Source organism: Aulonocara sp. 'chitande type north' Nkhata Bay, linkage group LG5 (assembly GCF_057382095.1).
Source record: "Aulonocara sp. 'chitande type north' Nkhata Bay isolate Kocher_YH1m ecotype deep benthic linkage group LG5, A_spYH_male_GT1.1, whole genome shotgun sequence".
Classification (NCBI taxonomy): Eukaryota; Metazoa; Chordata; class Actinopteri; order Cichliformes; family Cichlidae; genus Aulonocara; species Aulonocara sp. 'chitande type north' Nkhata Bay.
Genome location: NC_141348.1, coordinates 23,186,868 through 23,206,353, shown reverse-complemented (window position 1 = coordinate 23,206,353; position 19,486 = coordinate 23,186,868). Strand labels below are relative to the sequence as shown.

Here is a 19,486-nt window from a genome sequence, read left to right as displayed (position 1 = left end):
ATCCAAGATGGCCGACTTCTAAATGGCCACCATGGTCACCACCCATCTTGAGGAGTTTGCCCCCTCACATATACTAATGTGCCACAAACAGGACTTTAATATCACCAACCATTCCCGTTTTATTACAGTGTATCCATATAAATGGCCCATCCTGTACGTGTGTGTGTGTGTGAGAGAGAGAGATGCTTGTGACGTGTATAGTCTACTTTCTTCTTTTATTATATAGTATTATTGTTATATGTTAGAGGTTATGCTGCTTCTAATTATTCTGCTCTGAAACTGAAACTGAGAAGACTCACATATTTTCTCAGCCAGTTTTTTCAATATTTACCAATGTCCCCAATTTCCCATCTTCATCCTGCTCAATAGTGGCTGAGTCCCACATATTACTGTATATACCTGAATATACCTTATCAACCAAAACCTTTTTTTATTTTTTTGAAGTTGTCTGAGCCAAAAAGCACTAGAGAAGATTTTCTTAAGCGTTAACTTTTTTTTGTTCAACCAAACTTTACGTAGCATCTGAATGCAAGAGTTCCAAGACAACAGAGTAACTCTAAATAGTTGGGGAATTTTTCAGTTTTCCTTAAAAGTAATATTCCATAGGACTCCTAAACGCTTTTTTATTTACACAATAATAAAACAAACTACAAATTCTTTACTCCTGAGCGCTACCTGCTTCAGAGCTAAAATGACATCCCAGGAGTGCGGCAATATTACGGCAATTACGGCAGAGACAACACAACCATTCATGCTGATCGTTGTTAGTTAGTTAGCGGAAGACCTTCGAGGTTTGGAGAGCTGCACACGAAACCGGCTACAGAGAAGCGAATCAGCGAATGGAACATGGAGTGTGTAAGTTAGTAGCTTGCATATACAGAGAGGTTTTCCACCCAGCTTTCTCACGTTTAAACCAAATGAACTTACCCGACTTTTTGAAGCATGCTAACGGTACAAGCTAGCTAGCGAGCAAATTCTTGGTGGAGTGGTCGTTGGGGCCAACCCGCTTATTATTGCGCTTAGTCAGTTGTCAGGAAAACGGATATAATTATCAGTCCCGGTACCTGTCACAATTACCAGTCAAATGTAACAATACGCGACATAATGACGCAGCTTAAGAGCCTTAGCGTAAATAGAAAGTCACCTCGACAGGCTCAGTAATGTCAACTGACTGACAGGCTAGGTAATACTCCGCTAACCTTTCTGTTATAGTATTTATTTATTTATTTATTTTCCAAAGTTTCGTTACTTGTCAGTGTAACCGAGTCTTTTTGGACACCTAGAAATCACAAAATTATCTCACTAATTACAGAGGATCTTATTTGACTGCAAAGTTATACTGTTTGATGTTTAGCCAGCTGCTTAAGTGCAGTCTATGGCTCGGTGTTAAAGTACAGTTACCCACGTCTCAGAGTCAAGTCATAAACAATGAAACTGTTCACATTTTCGTGGTTTTCATGACTCCTCTGGAAACAGCTGACCTGTCAGCGACACTTCCAGTGAATACATGTTTATCAGAGGACTCATTGGGCTGTACTTCTCACGGTCTTTAAACTTTTTTCCGACATCAGCTACGATAAACTTCTTTAAAACAAACAATAAACTTCAGATCTGACTTTGCCGTGCATGTCAAAAACAGACATTCCCACATCTTACCCAATATATCAGGTTGCGAAACTTTACATAAACACAACCATTTTTCTAGAAATAACCACTTCTAGAAATATCAGGTTATTTCTAGAAATGCTTTGTATGGATGTATCTCTTTTGTGCCCCAAAAATTGTAAATATTAAAATGTATAAAATAAAGTGTTGTAGCGTCAGAGCAATATTGGTGTGATATAATAGAACGCAACCAAAAAATATTACTTCATTTGGTGATATAAACGTTATCTTTCAGATTCCAGTAACTATTGATGATCTTGAGAGCAAGAAGGACCCAGTCATTGAAGGTAAGGGGCTTGCAACACAGTCTGTCATGCTGGGAAAGTTATTTTTAGAAAATAGTGACAGCTGATTCTCATTCCTGTAGATCCAGAACACAATGTGTACACCAGGTTTATGAAGTCCCATCGTTGTTATGACCTTGTGCCCACCAGCTCCAAATTAGTTGTGTTTGATACATCACTTCAGGTAAAACAAAAGCCCTAAATTAAATACATATATTTTTCATGATCTAGTATAGCTTTAATCTGTTGTGCAATTCATCCTCAGGTGAAAAAGGCCTTTTTTGCTCTTGTTTCTAACGGGGTGCGAGCTGCGCCTTTATGGGATAGCAAGAAGCAGTGTTTCGTTGGTAAGAGTAACTTTCATTTGGCTCTGTTGCACTAAAAATTAAAAAAAAAAAAAAGAAAGAAGTTGAATAATAATGGACTCCTGTTTCTGCTCTGCAGGTATGCTAACCATCACAGACTTCATTAACATTCTTCATCGCTATTACAAATCTCCATTGGTAAGATGTAGACACTGAATAGATGTAACCAATTAAATCTCAAACTTAAACTCCATCCACGGTTGTTTTAGTTATGTATATTTTACCTTATTTTTGGTCAAACATGCACTTTCTCTTCGTTTCTGCATTACTTGATCCCTCCATTCACTTATTGTAAATTTTCAGGTTCAGATATATGAGTTGGAAGAGCACAAAATTGAAACCTGGAGAGGTGAAAATCCTTTATTAATATGTAACATAATGTACTTGTAATATCTTAAAGGGAAAATTCATATTTGTCTTTTCTTATTTCCAATAGAGGTGTATCTTCAAGACTCTTTCAAGCCCCTGGTTAGCATATCTCCTAATGCAAGGTAAGTAACAGAATGTGCTATTTTAAGTTTGTGAATGCTTATTTGCACTATAATATTAAACTCTGAAAAGTCCCTTTGGATGTTAGTTTGTTGACCAGAATCACTTTGCATAGATATACTATTGAGAAGGAAAGGCTAGAGTATACAACCTCGATTCCCCCAAACCTTGGGATCCTGTGTTGAAATCTAAATAAAAACGAATGAAATGCGTGTTTGCCAAACATGGCAAACCCACCTACAATAATTTTGAATTCGATGTCAACAACGCATCTCAAATGTTGGGACATGGCCATATTTAGCTATGTGTAGCGTCCTTTTTTTTTTTTTTTTTTTTTTTTTTTTTTGAAAAAGTGTGTCTTTTCTTCTTTGTATTCACATTTTGCACAAATAATCATATAAACACAACACTCGCATACAAATCAAATAACTAAAAAATAAAGTAACCCCTCCACCCCCCTTCACCCCCCAAAAAACCGACAACAACAAAAAATAGGGCAAGTGGTGATGGGCTGAGATTCACAATAAAACACATGATTGGCGGTTTAAAGGGCTATATAACACCATTGTTGCATCATTGCCTCTCATTTTCACAACAGTTTGGAAACAGAGGAGACAAGCTGCTGGACTTTTAGAAGAGGAATGTTGTCTCATTCTTGTCTGATATTGGATTCTAGCTGTTCGGCAGTCATGGACGATCTTTGTTATATTTTTCATCTCTCGATGCTCCAGATGTTTTCAGTGTTTTCTGCTTTAAGCTTCAGTGTGTTGTGTGTTCAGGGATTTTCTTCTGCATACTTTGGTTGGTATGCAGAAAGTGTTTGTTTGAGTTACTCTTACCTTCCTATCAGCTTGAGGCAGTCTGGCCATTCTCCTCTGACCTCTGGCATCACCGAGGCATTTTTCACCTTTTTAGTGTTGTGGTTTTTTTTTGGTTTTTTTTTTAATTATTAAAAAACCCTAGATATGTCTGTGCAGGAAAATCCCATTAGATAACCAGTTTCTGAAATGCTAACAAACATGCAGTGTTCAGAGTAAAATCTGTCTACATGCATTGAGCTGCTGCCATGTGATTGGCTGACTAGATAATTGCATTAATGAGCAGCTGAACAGGTGTAACTAATAAAGTTGCTCATCAATGTGTCTCTTCATAATATTTTATTCAGTCGTTTTCTGTCTCATTTAGCAGACTAAATAACTTTAACTAACTTTCTGTGTTACAGTTTGTACGATGCTGTGTCATCTCTGCTGAAGAACAAGATTCACAGATTGCCTGTAATTGACCCGCTGACGGGGAACACGCTCTATATTCTCACACACAAGAGGATTCTCAAGTTCTTGAAGCTTTTTGTAAGTCCCCCGGGGCTCCTCACCTCCTCACCACACTGCAGCTGCATTAAGTACTTTAAATCATCTGCCATCTTCATTTTTGTTTTGAATAGAGAAGAGTCTGCAGTTAAGTAGTCTGGGAATATCTCATTTCCTTAACTAAAACACCCACAGTTTTTATTCAGTTATCTAAAATGCTTGTTATGTTTTCAGATAGCAGAGATGCCAAAACCCTCGTTCTTGAGGCAAACTTTAGAAGAACTGAATATCGGGACTTTCAAGAACATAGCAGTGGTCCGTGCAGACACACCGCTCTACACAGCTCTGGGTATTTTTGTTGAGCAGAGAGTGTCAGCGCTCCCTGTTGTTGATGACAAAGGTATGAGGACTGACTGAAATGATGCCCCTGTTGGTTTTCCATTAACCATCTCAGAAATCTTGAATTTTATGCTCCATTGTGCTGTGTCTGTCTCGCAGGTCGAGTGGTGGACATTTACTCAAAATTTGATGTTATAGTAAGTTATAAGCACTCACTGCATGCTGTTTAGGTGTCTCACCACCATCTGACAGGGCACATTGTGCTGTCTGTGACACCATAAATGCACTTTTATGATGACAGTAAATCATGAACAATGCATTAGAAGCATCATATAAGAGCATGTCTTTTTACAGAATCTAGCAGCAGAGAAGACGTACAACAACCTGGATGTGACGGTGACCAAAGCCTTGCAGCATCGCTCACAGTACTTTGAAGGAGTGCTGACATGCAACAGGCATGACACCCTCGAGGCCATTATCAACAGACTGGTGGAGGCTGAGGTGAGAAGAGGATGTACACATTATTTGTTCACATTATCTACTGCATGTGTCAATCATCCACTATTTAAGCTCCTTATCATGCATAATCTGAGTAGCAGATTTTGAGCTTTAACTTTCAGTGTTTTGTCACTGCAGCTGTAGGAAAAATTAAATATTCATTAAAAGGGGACTTATTATGCCTTTCATTATGTTCTCTTTCCATCTATATAATATAAAAGTTTAAAATATTGAGGTCAGTTTAGGTAAAAGTATTCTCTCATGCTCTGTTTCAGAGTCTCCCCCCCCCCCATTGTTAGGTCTGTATGATTTCAGTGAGAGGTGATATCCCTGTGATGGTCATTGTAGGAACACAGCTCTGCCTGTGACTATAGAAGCCTCACCCACCTGCTGTTCAAACATTCTGTTTGAGAGGTGCAGCAAATCAGGAGAAGGCTGGCTAAAGAGAGGGTGGCCTTAAAGGGAAAGATGCTAAAGCTGTTTGTTTCAGGCAGAGGAGAAATTCAGAGGCTGTATCAAGGCTCACTATGAGATGAATGAGGATTAGGATTATAATCAGTATTACCACATGTCTAATTAGCATATTACTACATTGTTTCAAAAAGAGGATAAACCGAGGGTTTGCAGCAAGGCCATGTAGATGGACAAAATAGGTATTGTTAAATTTGTGATTTATTCCAAACTACTCAGTTAAAGAACTAAGTATACATTAAAAAAAATCAGCACCATAATAAATAATAGCACACCCCCGTTTGCCTCACAGCAAGAACATCCTGCATTTGAATCCATGCCGGGGCCTTTTTGTGTGGTATTTGTGTGCACACCTCTTGTCATAATTGTTTCAAAACATAATTTGAAATCATATTAAAAAAAACAACTCTTTGTTACTTCTGCTATCAAAGCTGCTGTCTGTGTACAGTTTGTCTTACACCAGTTTCTCTCCACGTTCCTTATGTAAAAATGGTACCTTGCTGAGATAAGTGTAACACCAACGATGTTCTTGTGTTCCCTGCAGGTGCACAGGCTGGTGGTAGTGGATGAGCACGAGGTGGTGAAGGGAATCGTCTCCCTTTCGGATATCCTCCAAGCCTTAGTGCTTACAGATAGAGAATAGAGTACGTACACTTCTGTACTGAAGCCTACCTATTTTTTATTTTTTTTATATAAGGGGGATTCACTGAACATAAACTTGAAGTGATTATTTGATTTTTCTGCCTACAGGGACAAATTGGAAAAGTTACTCACAAAATGAAAGGCTGCACATTTTAAAGGTGACACCAGAGCATAGGAGAGGAGATAACCAAGCCTGTAAGAGGGGAATTATGACAGCAAATGGAAGTTCTATCAATAATTTTTGTTTGTTTTGTTTTTTTTGAAATTTACCCATGAATAATTCTATTTGTCTACAGAAACCAAAATATTGTGAATTTTAAACTATATAAAATATTTTTTTGGTTCTACAGCTTATACAGAACCTCCTGTAAATTGAGCCAAATTTTGAGTCACTGGAAAACCAAGAAAGATGCAGAAGCACAAGAATCCTCTGGAGGGGAGCTGTAGCTGCTCAGGAATACCCAGCAACATATAGGACAGTTAGACATTTCCAATAATAAAATAGTCTGTAACCTCACAGGAAAACTGATTTTCCTGTTTTGCCTTTTGCTGGCATCACTTTTCTTCTGATCTAAAGCTGAAATCTACACAGATAAAGCCTGTCAATAGGGTGATTTTGAACTGTGCAGCTTGGATTGATCAGCACTCTCTTAACACATCAGAGCCTTTTCTGAGCCTTGTTCTCTGATTAAGTAAGTAGTAGTATGATGTTATTGATATTACTCCTCATTCAGTTAACTTGATTATATAAATGCTGGTAAAATAAATACATACATACATACAAACTACCATATTCAATTTGAACCACTTCACCCTTCCAATGTGCAAAGACTTATTGAGTAGTTACCTCCACCAAGGTTTTGTGACCCGTTCCCCTTTACTTGATATATAAAACTGGGGCCAACATAAAAATCACTGACCTTTCAAACTCATTTGGTTTAAAAAAAAAAATAATTATCTGGATGAAAGCTTTGGTGGAGGTGTGCAGCCTTAGACTGCCCTTTCTACTCGAGTATCAGCATGATGCAGTGGATACAGCCACTCAGTACCTTTCAGTTAAGAATGAACCATTATTTGGCCTGATAAGTTTCCCCCAAAACACCTGAATGAGGTTTCTGTAAAGAATCCAAGGCCTCAGAGTTCAATCTGTTGTGTAGCCAGACAGCCACGAAGCAAACCTGGAAGAGCACTTAGAGTGAAGTCTAAAATGAATTTGCTGTTGAAGACAACCATTAACTGTGCTGTATCCTCTTTGAGTGCTTGTCTCCGGATATTTATAGGTGTTATATTTTGCCATTTTAGTGTGTTGTCTTATAACTGCATGTGTAATGGATTCTATACTTTACTCAAGAGACCCCCCCCCCCCCCCCACCCCACACACACACACACACACACACACACACCCCGGTGTCATTATTAGTCGTAAAGGGATCTGCTTATGGCTTCAGTGCTCCAAAATCTCATTCTGTTAAAAACAGTCCTACTTTGTTAATTTGACCATTACTTTCAGTTATTCTACTTTTGTTTTCTTTGTTCTGTGTTGTGTTGATGTGATTTATTTACTGTGTCAGAACATCGGCTGTTATAGGTTTATGTAGTTTTTATGGGGTTTTTTGCGTTTAGAGGACTGACTTTATCAAAATCACTACATACCAGCGTTTTCTATTTTCTAAAGAAGATAAAGTGAGGAACATGTCACACTTCCTGTTTTAGGATATGTGAAATGGATTGTGTACAACTATGTAACTGCACAGTTTTTGTACTAATCTACAGTGATATTATAATTTAAACAATGAGCAATAAAGGTTCTTTAAGAGTGCTTGTATTTATTCTAACTTTTTCAGTGGCTAATTTCTCACATGAATACAATCCTCGACCCCCTTTGAGTATAAAAATATTTCTTTGAGTGGGGAGGGTGACGAAAATGAAATAGGACACCACATAGGAAAATGACTGAATTTATTACATTTGTGTTGAATGTTACATGATAATTGTCCTGAAGGATTTTTTTTTAAGTAGAATAATTTCAATAACATAAACAGAGTTTTACAACATGTAATATAATACCTATATATATTTTTTTTTGTTATTTGTTTTGACTCTCACTCCAGCGTTCCTTCAAAGGGATACAGACACCGAAGTATTAAAAACACTGAACGCAATATTCACTTTTAAGTTGTAAGGCAAACAAAGAAAGTATAAATATGCTTCACATTCAGTAGAGCTCCCCGGTCTTTTAAAAAAAAAAAAACAACACAGGTTGGAAAAAAAATGTGAGCTAACACGAAGGCATTTCAGCAGTATTTAGTTTCAACACTTCTTTCTCCCAGAGATTAAAGAAAAGCAAAATTATCTTTACAATTTTCAGTCAGAAAGGTAGGTCATCTGACTGGCATGATTTGTGTAAACATTCTCGTTTTCAGTGGTGTGATTTTAAACACTGGAGGCCGTGGCCGGAGATGATTCTGAGAAAAGGTTGGTGTTAATGCAGCGAGGTCAGTAGTAGTGCACAATTGGTCTGTCAGACTTCACATGAATACATGCAAACAGTACCTGCAGAATCTGCATACAGCTCAAGACAGAAAGTGCACATTTTTCCTGAATACATAAAAAAAAATGCAGTGATTTCTGACAATGTTAAGAGTGAAGTGATATACATAAGGCAAAATATGCACATTAAGGAGGTATAGCATGATGGGGGTACGGGGGCACAGAAAGAAATATGAATTTAACTTATACTGCTTGGCAGTAATAAAGTACTATAAGCAGGTCACCTGACAACTACAATGATGTTACTTCACAGGTCACAAAGTAATTTGGTAAATATTTGTCTTTACAAAAAAAAAAAAAAAGGCTAAAAAAGTCATCTAAAAACACACTCAGACCTAAACTGAAGTATCACCTTAAAAGGCTAGTGTATGTGCAGTGCAGTAAATATACTTGATCAGGAGGAAAGTGCCCTGGGGGAAAAAAAAAAAACCTCTGACATGCTGTAAGAGTATAAAATATGAGCTTAAACATGGATTCTGGACTGCACTGAAGGGGCAGTGTAATATCTGAATGTTGTGTATACAAGCTTATCTGAGGTTATGCATTCATAACAGGAGACTATGATACTAACATACAACACATGGATCTGCATGCATCTTGTATTTTACGTGAGTGGTCTGAAGCTAATGAAGATCAAAGTCAGCAGTAGCTGCTGCTCTTCATCCTAGTGATGTTTAATAATTCCTAAATATGTACTTTTCTAAATGTGAACAGACTAAAATCAGGTGAATTATTTGTGCTAAAGGATTTCTAAGCAATGCAATATGTCAGGAATCAGGAAATGTAAATATTACTCACAGCTTATCTGTTCCTATTAGCAATCATTTCAATCTCATAACAAACTCACAAAGGAGTCCCCCACAGTCTTTTTTCTATTTGTTTCTGCACTGTGTTCAGACTCTGAGAGAATGAAACAGTAAAAACTGTGCAGGCCTCATTTCTCCTGGGCTGAAGGGTACCAGGAGTCCTGATCTCTATGACACTGGTATCAATAAAATCTTCCTTTGAATGCTGCAGGTATGGCAGGAATTAACCTACACAGATAGCCCACAAGCTCCCGCACAGTGTTCAATTACTGATATAACAGAATCAGTATAAATGAGTTAATGCTCTTCTGCTAAGACAAAACAAGCAAATGCTGTTTACTAACTAATAATTACTGTCAACACACTTTGAAACAATAAAACACCAGCAACTGATTTTTAAAATGTAACTTGGTTAAGTACATGTGCTGTTAATGACTGCATACACAAGAAATTCAGGAAACTGTTAGTGCAGCGTACAGGGTGAGGAAAGAGGGTGAGGTTTGGCAGCGGGAGCTAAGGATGAGACAGGGAAGGTGTTCCTGTATGTTTTGGCTGGGTAAAGCGAGGTAGGGTTTGTCAGAAATAAAGTGGTTTCAAACCTGACAGAAGTGTCTGTGCGGTAAAATTTTACAAAGTGCCACTCTTCATTGTGCCATCTCTTTAGAAGGCCCGACCCCTTCCTCTCAGTCTGGATGGAGGGGCCGGGTCCTCTTCAGTGCTCTGCTGTCTCACACATGCTCAGATTTTAATGTCCTCCTGAATGCTGAGCTGGGACAGCGTCTTTTTTATGCGCAAGGCCGTCAGGCGTGCAGCTCCGTTAGCATACCAACACTCCCTCATGATTTTACCCATGATCCGCAAGGCCTGATAAGCACAAGGAAAACACCAGTAAGGCTTAAGAGCTTGTATTGCAATATAAATAATGGTGGTGATGACACAAAGTAGTTCAGACACTCTATGAACAGCATTTGAGTGCTACTTTATACTGAAGAATACAAGTATCAGATTACCCTAATTCATTCACATAAAACACTAATAAGAATCAAAACAATGTAGAAAAGCAGTTTTAATAATAACCCGGTTTATTTCATTCTGGGTCTTATTTTTGTAGTTTGGGCTATCAGATTCAGCATGAATGCAGATCACCAATGATCTGTACACATTACGGAAAAGGCAACACGGAAATATATATAACAAACTGAAACAAAAACATAAGATCATTGTGAAAAATATCATTTAAACTTAAAAAGTTTCCATGATTGGCTTAAAAAAAAATCTCAACAAATGTGGATTTTTTGGGAACTGTGATCAAGATTTGCAATGTATGCAAACAAAAATACCAGAGTGCCTCCACACGTTCTGCTTAGCCATGCAAACCCATGCCACGAAGCCCCTAATGCACAGTTTTTCTGCTGAAGAGCTCTTGGTGACCCTGCTCTGTAACTCTACATGGTCTGCCACTCTGCGGCTGAGCTGCTGTAGTTCCTAAATGCATCCACTTTGCTATGATACCACTTACAGCTGATTTCATGAATTGACTGTTAGCATCCTGTTACAGTACCACACTGGAATTTAGTGAGCTCTCTTTACCTCTTTCACAAATGTGTGTATTTAAAGATAAAGAGGTGTGGCCTCAGTCTAACAAACTAAAGTAATCATTGCTCTCTGGTGGGGGAAACTATGCTTTATCACGCTACACATGGAGCTGCACAGAAATTACTAAAAGACTCACAAACTAGTGAATCTTGGAAATGAATGAACTCTATTATGTGTTGTCCTAGCTGTAACAAAGCCAACAGTGTAGTTCAGAAACACCACAAGCAAAGAACCTAAGTGGAGGTTACACTGTTAGTTTAAGATGATGAATGCAATGTTATAATTAGAAATATAAATAAAGGCCCAAACTGCAAAAGTAAGATCTTTCTGATGTAAGTGCAGATTTTAGTTCGATTTGAACTTAATTTTCATACCTCGTAATTCTGCCACCAATTTGGAATATTGGGTCGAAGCTTTTGGTCACACACCACTTTTCTCATCTCCTCTATGGACGGGTCAGACGGTACCAGATCATAGTAGGGCAGCTGGTATTCTTGATGGATACCTGATAACACAGAATAGTGTGAGGTCAGATCAGTGCCGTCTCTGGCATATCCAACGAGAGGAAAAAAATAACAACAACAAACAAGGCAGTTCAAGTATCCGAAGAGAAAACAAAGAGAGTCCAACCTCCACTGTTACAGCGGCGTGCAATTTCCCAGTAGACCAGGCCTAAAGCGTAGATGTCAGCACATTTGAATGATTCGAAGTGTCTTGTGTTTATGGTCTCATCGAGAACCTCTGGGGCCATGTACCTGGGGAACATAAACACAGTCCTGGTTTGTGCTGGCGTAAAGGATAAAGGGATATTCTGGGAAAGATGTCAGAAGATATCTGTGAGAAACGATGGTCAGCGTTAAGTCAGCAGATGAGAAAGACCTGTTGGTTCCCACTCTCTGATTGGGCGCGATGTCGATCGTATCCGTGGCAGAGTCGTGACGGACAGCCAAGCCCAGGTCGGCAATGGCACAGGTGCAGTTCTTCTTCACCAGGATGTTCTTGGACTTCAAGTCTCTATGGGAGATGCCTGGCTTTCCTATCATGACATGAAGGAAAACAGTCACTTGTTAATACTTTCTTCTGCATCTAATTGTTTTGTCAACATGAAAATAGAGCCTGTTCGTGCAAGTACCATTTTTTTAAACTTTCATTTACTACAAGTTAGAATTACTCCTCCACTTTTGCAACAATTTATGATCAAGCAGACTCAACAGAGAAAAATGTTCAAAGTATAGGTGAGACCAAGCCTTAAAAAAATGGAACATAAATCACTGAAAAGCAGCTGTTTTGTAACTTAACACGGCTTACACGCCCATTCAACAAAAAAAACATTGTTCTTTGATTAACCAAAATATGCAAAACATTACAAAATATCACAGTCGCCTTTGTCAGTGCACAATCTCTGTGAGTAACATTTAAATATCAGGTTGTGACATAGTCTGTTGACTCAAGCCAGTTACGTCAGAGTCTTGCAAAAAACGGAAAAGTCCAGCTGTCAACGCCCGATGCCTTTTTCCTGTCTGTGGCTGGGGGAGGCAAAGTTAAAACTACTGTGGAAGTGATAAAAGATGTTGATCAAAGCACTTTTTGATAACGCAGATATGCACAGAGTGTAAGGGAGGTGCACACAAGCAATGCTTAAATTCACTGGCTTATGAAACTGAATTACAGCATACCAGTTTAAACATAAGTCAGAAAACTGATGTTCTGAACTGCCAGTCGTTTCTACATGAATACATTTACCAGACAAATTATTAGGTACACCTTCCTAGTCCTGGGTTGGCCCTTTTACTTTCAGAACTTCCTTAATTCTTTGTGTGACAGATTCAACAAGGTGCAGTAAAACACTCCTCAGAAATGTTTGTCCATACTGATATGACAGATCACATGATCACACAGTTGCTGCACATTCATGAAATTAATCTCCTGTTTTTCTATTGTGCAATTTTGTTGAGCCAGTGTGTAATGTGGCCTCAGTTTCCTGCTTTAATGTTTGACGCGTTGTGCATTGAAAGTTGCACACATTGGCTGTAATACATGATTATTTGAATTACTTTTTCCTTCCTATTAGCTGAGAGCAGTCTGGCCATTCTCCTCGGTCCTCCAGCATCAACCAGACATTTTCTTCCAAATGTCTTGCTCACTGTATTGTTTCTCTTTTTTCACACCATTCTCTGTAAACTATAGAGATGTTTGTGTGGGAAATCCCCAGCAGGTCAGCAGTTTCTGAAATACTCAGACCAGCCCATCTGACCATGCCATGTTAAAAGACTTTGAACTTCAGCATGTCTACATGCCTAAATGCATGCAGTCGAGCCATGTAATTGGCTGATTAGATATGGAGATATGGAACACCTGAACAGGTTTGCCTGGCTGGTGAGTATAAATGAGAAAGTAAACTTGACCTGCCTCTGTGTTACTGCGTCATTACTGTGACTGTGGCTGTACAGGAAAGAGACTCTTTATCTAAAACAATACTATCAGGGAGGTGTCTTGATCATCTTATGACAAAGACTCCAAACACAGCCACAATACAGAAGAACAAGGAAGGCTATTTACTCAAGGCAGAAGTTTACATGTAGTACCTGAAACATACGTAAAAAACTGCATATTTACTGAAAGTGTAATCTAGGACACATAAATAGAATTAACATGATTACACAATAGAATAACAAACACTACCTTGCGTTCCAAGAATCTCCATGTGCAGATGTGCGAGGCCGTTCGCAGCTGATAGTGCCAGTTTGATCGTTTCCTCGGTAGTGACGGAGTAGCGGTTTAGGTAGTCAAACAGAGAGCCGTACTCGTGGTAATCTGACACCAACCACAGCTGAGTCCACGTCCCGTTGTCTAAGGGAGAGACATATAAATGAAGATACTCGAGAAATGATCATTTTACTTTAGGATAACTAGTTATTATACAGCACAGTGAAACAAAAATGCATAATAAGGTCTTGTAAACTGCTGAAAAGATGAACTGTGTTTCTTTGACTAAATAAATTAAATATTGCATATAACTGGGTTGCACCTTTGTTGTCAGCAGCTATAAAGCCCAAGATGTTTTCATGGCGAAGCATGATCGTCTGGTAGATTTCAGCCTCACGGAACCAGGAGCGCTCTTCCCTGGATGAGAAAATCTTCACAGCCACGTCGCCACCCCTCCAGCGTCCTCGCCACACCTCCCCGAAACGCCCCTTACCAATGATCTCCTGCAGGACGATTGTTCTGGCTACAGTCCGCTGGACAAAGAGAGGGAGACCTGCCCAGAAAAAAAAATGACAATAGAAAAAGATTACTAGATACCAGCTGATGAAGATCCACAACATGACTGTCAGGCTGCAGTTCCACCACCAAACTGCGTACTGACCAGAGCCTGAACCAGACGTGGATAGATTGCAAAGGAGATCCTCCAGGGATCTGTCTTTGGCCAGGTAGAGATGGTCACAGGACGGATCCTCCACCTCCAGCCTTTGCCTGTGGTTGTAGCCCCTCCGGTGATAATGATATATGAACGCACCCACCAACAGTAGCAGACACAGCAGGAACAGCGGCCCTGCGATCACAGCAACCAGTTCCACGAGCCTCCATGTCCCACCCGGGCCGTAGCCTCCCCCGATTTCTGATGGAGTCACAATGGAATGGAAGAAAAAGCATCACAAAAATATTGAATTAGAGTAATTGCAAATTAATCCTGTAAAGGCTCATTTTCTTTAAAATATCCAAATTATTCTGTTTTGTTTGGTAAACAGCCAAAACTTCAGTGAACTCATCCGCACAGCTGGGAAAAATATACACACTATATTTTAACTCCAAGACACCAGAATAATTAAACCTCTGTAGAGACGCATGTGAGTAAATGAGTTGCATTCATTGCAACTACAAAGTCTTTTAAGACAGTCAGAAATACAATAAGGCTATATGCAAACAGCTGACTAGAACCTGTCCCCCTACTTCCCACAGCTTTGATTTAAATTTTACTGGTGATTCCCAATGTGGAATATTATGTGGATTTCTTTTGGAGGGATCACTGAACAGGCAGGACATTTAACACTATGTAATTTTAATTTAGCACAGCAGACTTTCACAGACATTGGTGATATAAACAGTACAGGTAACTAAATGTGAATCTCACCAGTGGGTACTCTGAGGTCAATGCTGTTGCAGTAGTCGGTGTAGCAGCACTGCGTGTATAGGTAGCCTTCTACACCGAGGCAGTAGATCGGTTTTCCAGGGGGCACGAGATCTTCCTGTGGGATACAGCCGCGGCTGTGCTGCTGTTTTCCATTGCTGAAGATGGTGGAAGCCGTGCAGGCCCCATCGGTCTCACACTGGAAGTCAGACTTCTTACACAGAGGAGTGGTGCAGTTACACCACAGAGCTGAAGAGACATAGCAAAACATTTGCAAGACCATTAGCTTGCATGAAGTCAAGCGAACTGTGACCCGCTGGCACAAAACTGTTTAAGTACTGAAGAGTTAGAGAGAATTTTACAGCTCCTATAATACACAGCAGGGGGCAGCAACAGCCTGAAGACTTACCGCTGTGTCCCAAAACCTCACACAAATATGTGAGGATTGTAGGCTGGTTTTAGCATGTCTGTCAGGAGACATTAAAACACCTCAAAGGAGGTACTGTGCCCTGTAAATAAGCACACTCTTCTCCTAAAATACATTGCATGATGGAAATGTGCTTTGAGAGGGTGGTGAGGCAGCTTCAGGAAAATCTCAGAAACATACATACTACTTTAAATCATTCAAAAAAGGTCTGTTTTTCACCTTTTTAAAGCTGCAGTTTGATTGAAAGCACATGTTACTGTGTGGTTATATTTCCTGTGAGCTTAAAGTAATGAAGATTTTGATGATTTGGTACATGTAGTACACCTGTGAAGAACTGATATTGGTATTGGTAATTTGGCATACAGCTTTACTATCTACTACAACTTATAAAGCCATAAATAAAGCCTAAATATTTTTAAATGATCAGCTTTGCTGTTTAACATGCAGCTATTTCCCTTTTTGGCTTCTTACTGGTTTGTGGGGGGGATCTGTTTAAGGCTACTTCCTGCCAAGGATGGCGAACCAAAATATACCGCATAACTAAATATCTCAATGCAAAGTGCTAAAAATATGAAGTAGAGGAAGTGTTAAAAGTGCAGTCATTGCATTAGGTGCAGGAGAGTGTTTTTTCTTTTTTTTTTTAATAACTCGCTTAGTATAATTAGGCAACCAAGAGACTGGGTTCATCTGAAATGGAGTAATGCTATTTAGGCAAGAATGGGATGTGGCATTCCAGTTATTCTCAAAGAGCTGCCAGGGAATTCTCAGTGGGAAAATGACCTTTCAACAGCCTGTGTGCCGGATGGGATTGATAAAAACAACAACAACAAGAAAGCCACACATCCAGGAGATAAAGGGGGAAATATAATGGGCTACAATGTATTTTGTAGTGCTGACTCACACGATGCCCACACATACTGGACGCAAAAAATAGAAGAACCACAGAAGAAAAAAGGAAGATAAACGCTGACTAAACATGAAACAAGACTGACATTTCAGATTTTCCAAAGCTAGAAATGTCACAATTTTAATATACATTGTTGTGTTTGAAACCACAAAGATGTCAAGCGGCACAAAGCTACCGTGTCTGACAAAAAAATTAAATAAAATAGAAATGCAAAAGCAAAGATGGCTACCTATAAAACTTTTCAAGTGGGTAAAGTAATTTACAATGGAAGCATGCTACTTTGCTTTTTTCAGTGACACAAGCCTTCATAATCAGCACAGGAATTTGGCAGGCTGAGCCACCGACTTTGTTCACTTTAATTTTCCTGTTTTCAACCACACTGAAAGCTTTCAACAAGTTAAAGAAAAAACAAGAAAAAAATGTCCGCCAAGTTTTTGGAACTATTTTCTAATGTAATAACATCAATAACTAGCATTAGTTTGCTGTCTAGAGCATTTCAATATACTAAAAACTAATAAATTAAAAATAAACTTTTGCAGAAACACAATATGTGAGGGAAAATATATTATGAACATCAGACTTCATCGTGAAGCAGCATTTTCAGATGAATGCACAAAGCAGACATGCCCCATGTGACCATCTCATCTAAGGACAATTAAATGCCAGTTGGGCTATATCATATTATGATACACATCATCAATAGCGCCATATAAAGTAATTGCAAAATCGCTCCCATGATCATGATTTAATCCCTACTGTCCAGCATTACTCCAATAGGCTATAATGCACACATTACTACCTTTGTAGCTAGAAGATTAGCAGAGTTTCATCAACGCATCACTCCTACCCACGAGTAATTTCATTAAATCGATTCTGCATCAACACTTTAAGCCATTTTTTCAAAGGTGCCTGATACCTGGATGCTTTTAAAGGACGCATACAGGAACTGGTGTTTAAGGTAGCTCTCAGTATAAACAGACTGCTACCTGAGCTCCTATTTTACCTGCTGTATCAGACTCACCTAACAAACCTCGACGTGGACGAGATAACATAGATAGACAGATAACATAACATGATTTATAAACATGCAGTGAAAGGCTCCCCGTATCGACAGCAGGAGGTTTGACCTGTTTTTTTTCTGGTTAATGATGGTTAGTTTAGCGCTAGCTAGCAGCTAACTTCGCGGAGCGTCGGCTCCACAGCGGTAGCGACAGTCCTCAGACAAAACAAACAGTAAGTTACTCACCCTGGCAGGCTGTGTATAGGACAGTGTGAACAACCAGGACAGCGAGTGACATCCGTAGGTCAGCCATAATCAATGCATTCCAGGTTCATCGCATTAACACGTTGTTAACCAAGGATCTGGTGAGCCGTCATGTAGACAGTGAGACAGCGCAAGTAGTGTAGAGGCTCCACCAGCAGCAGGCAGTGACACACGCAGACAGCGAGGAGGTAACATCTATCTATCTATAGATTAACTATAGATAGATGTTTAATGGAGACACGCAGACTGCGCAGTTACATCCTGTGCCTTCAATACTCTGGTACAATATTTATAAATTGCTATATTTACAAATTGGTTGATATAAAATTACTAACCACTGTGCTTTTAAGACCCAACAAATCTACTAATAGATCTTCACTGTCCTTTATTTATTCATTTATTTTTATAATTTCAAACAGCTGAAATCCATCTACAGTCATGTGAAAAAGGAAGTTTTCACTGGACTCTATGAAGTCCTGCATAAAGACCCACCTTTAGCAGCAATGATTTGACCCAGTCTTTTGCAGTCTTTTGCATTAGGACTTTATCAGTCTTTCACATCTTAACAGCCCACTCTTCTTTCAAGCAATGCCTCATTTTATTGAGGTTTGCAGGCATTCATCTATGGTTCCACCACAATATTTAAGTCAGGTTAAGGTCCGAACTTTGACTGAGTCATTGCAACACGTTGATTCTTTTTCAGACATGCGTTTGCAGATTTGCTGCTGAGTTTGAGATTGTTGTACTGATGCATGACCCAGTTTCAGCCAAGATTTCGCAGATGGCCTCACCACCGTGCTAGACAGTTGGTATGAGGTGTTTGTGCAGATATGCTCTGTTTGGTTTTCGCCAAATGTGCCGCCACCAGACATCTCCTCTTTGGATCTATGTTCCAAAAGTCTTGTGGTCTGTTCAAATGCAACTTTTGCAAAGATAAGCAAACAAGCCTCACTTTTCTAATTGTTCTCTAATTAATTTTAACATTTAACATTCTAGCTGAGGCCTGTAGAGTCTCAGATGTAGCTCTTGGAGTTTTTTTTTTGCAGCTTATTTTGAGGATTGCACGCTCTGACCTAGGGCTGAATCTCCTGGGACATCCTCTCCTGGGAAGACTGTGGCATTGTGTTTACAGACACCTGAATGCTCCAGATCAGCAAACTGCCAAAACTTCCGCATCTGTATAGAAACTCACACCTGCTGATGATCAGTTAATCAAGTGCATTTGATCGGCTACCCTTCAGTAAGGGTGTACATGATTTTGTACATAACTGTACGGAGTCATGTGCAAACTTCCTTTTTCATGACTGTGTGCACGGTATTCAAAGATTACATAAACATTATTGGCAATATCACAAAGTGGCAATAAACCTAGAGGATTAAACAGATCCTGAGTTTTGATGCTTGTTGTCTAAACACTATACAGTATTTTCAGTTCATGTTTTCATCCATAAACTCTTCTTATGTATAAATATTATACATACTACTTAATAATACAAATTAGCTGTAGCATATATGCTTCTAGGTTTACATCTCATGTTATAAATGGAGGCAGGTCTACTCGTACTGTGGCTGTGATTTATTTGAATAATGAGGTAGACATCATGGATGCTTTAGCACCGGTAAGAATGAGCCAGTAAATATGGATTTTGTGCACTGTGCCATATTCTTCTTTTTTTTAAGAAGTTCTTTAAAGTCTTTTAATCCCTAATAGAATAATAGACTTATTTTTCACATTAACTCCAAATAT

At 39.1% G+C, this 19,486-nt stretch overlaps 3 protein-coding genes across 5 annotated transcripts in view; 2 read left to right on the top strand and 1 right to left on the bottom strand.

Moving 5' to 3' along the window:
* The first annotated feature begins 711 nt into the window (after positions 1-711).
* prkag1 (protein kinase, AMP-activated, gamma 1 non-catalytic subunit) lies at positions 712-7,879 on the top strand. 2 transcript variants are annotated; one of them, XR_015129091.1, is made up of 14 exons: positions 712-855; positions 1,901-1,952; positions 2,033-2,133; positions 2,215-2,296; positions 2,394-2,452; positions 2,618-2,663; positions 2,751-2,805; positions 4,026-4,152; positions 4,345-4,510; positions 4,609-4,646; positions 4,804-4,950; positions 5,963-6,062; positions 6,169-6,255; positions 6,411-7,879. XR_015129091.1 is itself a non-coding variant. In XM_086292258.1 (13 exons), the coding sequence occupies exons 1-12, from the start codon at positions 847-849 to the stop codon at positions 6,059-6,061; spliced, it is 981 nt and encodes a 326-aa protein (XP_086148384.1). In that variant the 5' UTR covers positions 712-846; the 3' UTR covers position 6,062; positions 6,169-7,879. The 2 variants fall into 2 exon arrangements, 1 of the variants encoding a protein (XP_086148384.1); XM_086292258.1 differs by having other exon boundaries at positions 6,169-7,879.
* A 424-nt stretch (positions 7,880-8,303) lies between these two features.
* Positions 8,304-17,861, bottom strand: LOC147330573 (activin receptor type-1B-like). Of its 2 annotated transcripts, none has more exons than XM_086292254.1 (9): positions 17,722-17,861; positions 15,145-15,390; positions 14,380-14,631; positions 14,041-14,271; positions 13,695-13,862; positions 11,892-12,048; positions 11,643-11,767; positions 11,387-11,517; positions 8,304-10,280 (listed from the first exon to the last, which is right to left on the bottom strand). In XM_086292254.1, the coding sequence occupies exons 1-9, from the start codon at positions 17,786-17,788 to the stop codon at positions 10,155-10,157; spliced, it is 1,503 nt and encodes a 500-aa protein (XP_086148380.1). In that variant the 5' UTR covers positions 17,789-17,861; the 3' UTR covers positions 8,304-10,154. The 2 variants fall into 2 exon arrangements, with proteins under 2 accessions (XP_086148380.1, XP_086148381.1); XM_086292255.1 differs by lacking the exon at positions 17,722-17,861 and adding an exon at positions 17,497-17,713.
* arhgef25b (Rho guanine nucleotide exchange factor (GEF) 25b) overlaps positions 17,587-19,486 on the top strand; it is a 39,617-nt gene continuing 37,717 nt past the window's right edge. Inside the window, exon 1 of the mRNA XM_086292248.1 lies at positions 17,587-17,708. The gene's annotated coding sequence lies outside the window, so the exon portion shown is untranslated. The remainder of the gene's footprint in view (positions 17,709-19,486) is intronic.

Excerpts from the sequence above, each read along its gene's own strand:
- LOC147330573 (XM_086292254.1), bottom strand. The coding sequence starts at position 17,788 with ATGGCTGACCTACGGATGTCACTCGCTGTCCTGGTTGTTCACACTGTC. Across the intron at positions 11,518-11,642 it reads ACGCCGCTGTAACAGTGGAG|GTATCCATCAAGAATACCAG; the intron begins GTTGGACTCTCT and ends CTGTGTTATCAG. Across the intron at positions 10,281-11,386 it reads ATTGGTGGCAGAATTACGAG|GCCTTGCGGATCATGGGTAA; the intron begins GTATGAAAATTA and ends TGTGCTTATCAG.
- prkag1 (XM_086292258.1), top strand. Across the intron at positions 2,806-4,025 it reads AGCATATCTCCTAATGCAAG|TTTGTACGATGCTGTGTCAT; the intron begins GTAAGTAACAGA and ends TCTGTGTTACAG. Across the intron at positions 4,647-4,803 it reads ACTCAAAATTTGATGTTATA|AATCTAGCAGCAGAGAAGAC; the intron begins GTAAGTTATAAG and ends GTCTTTTTACAG.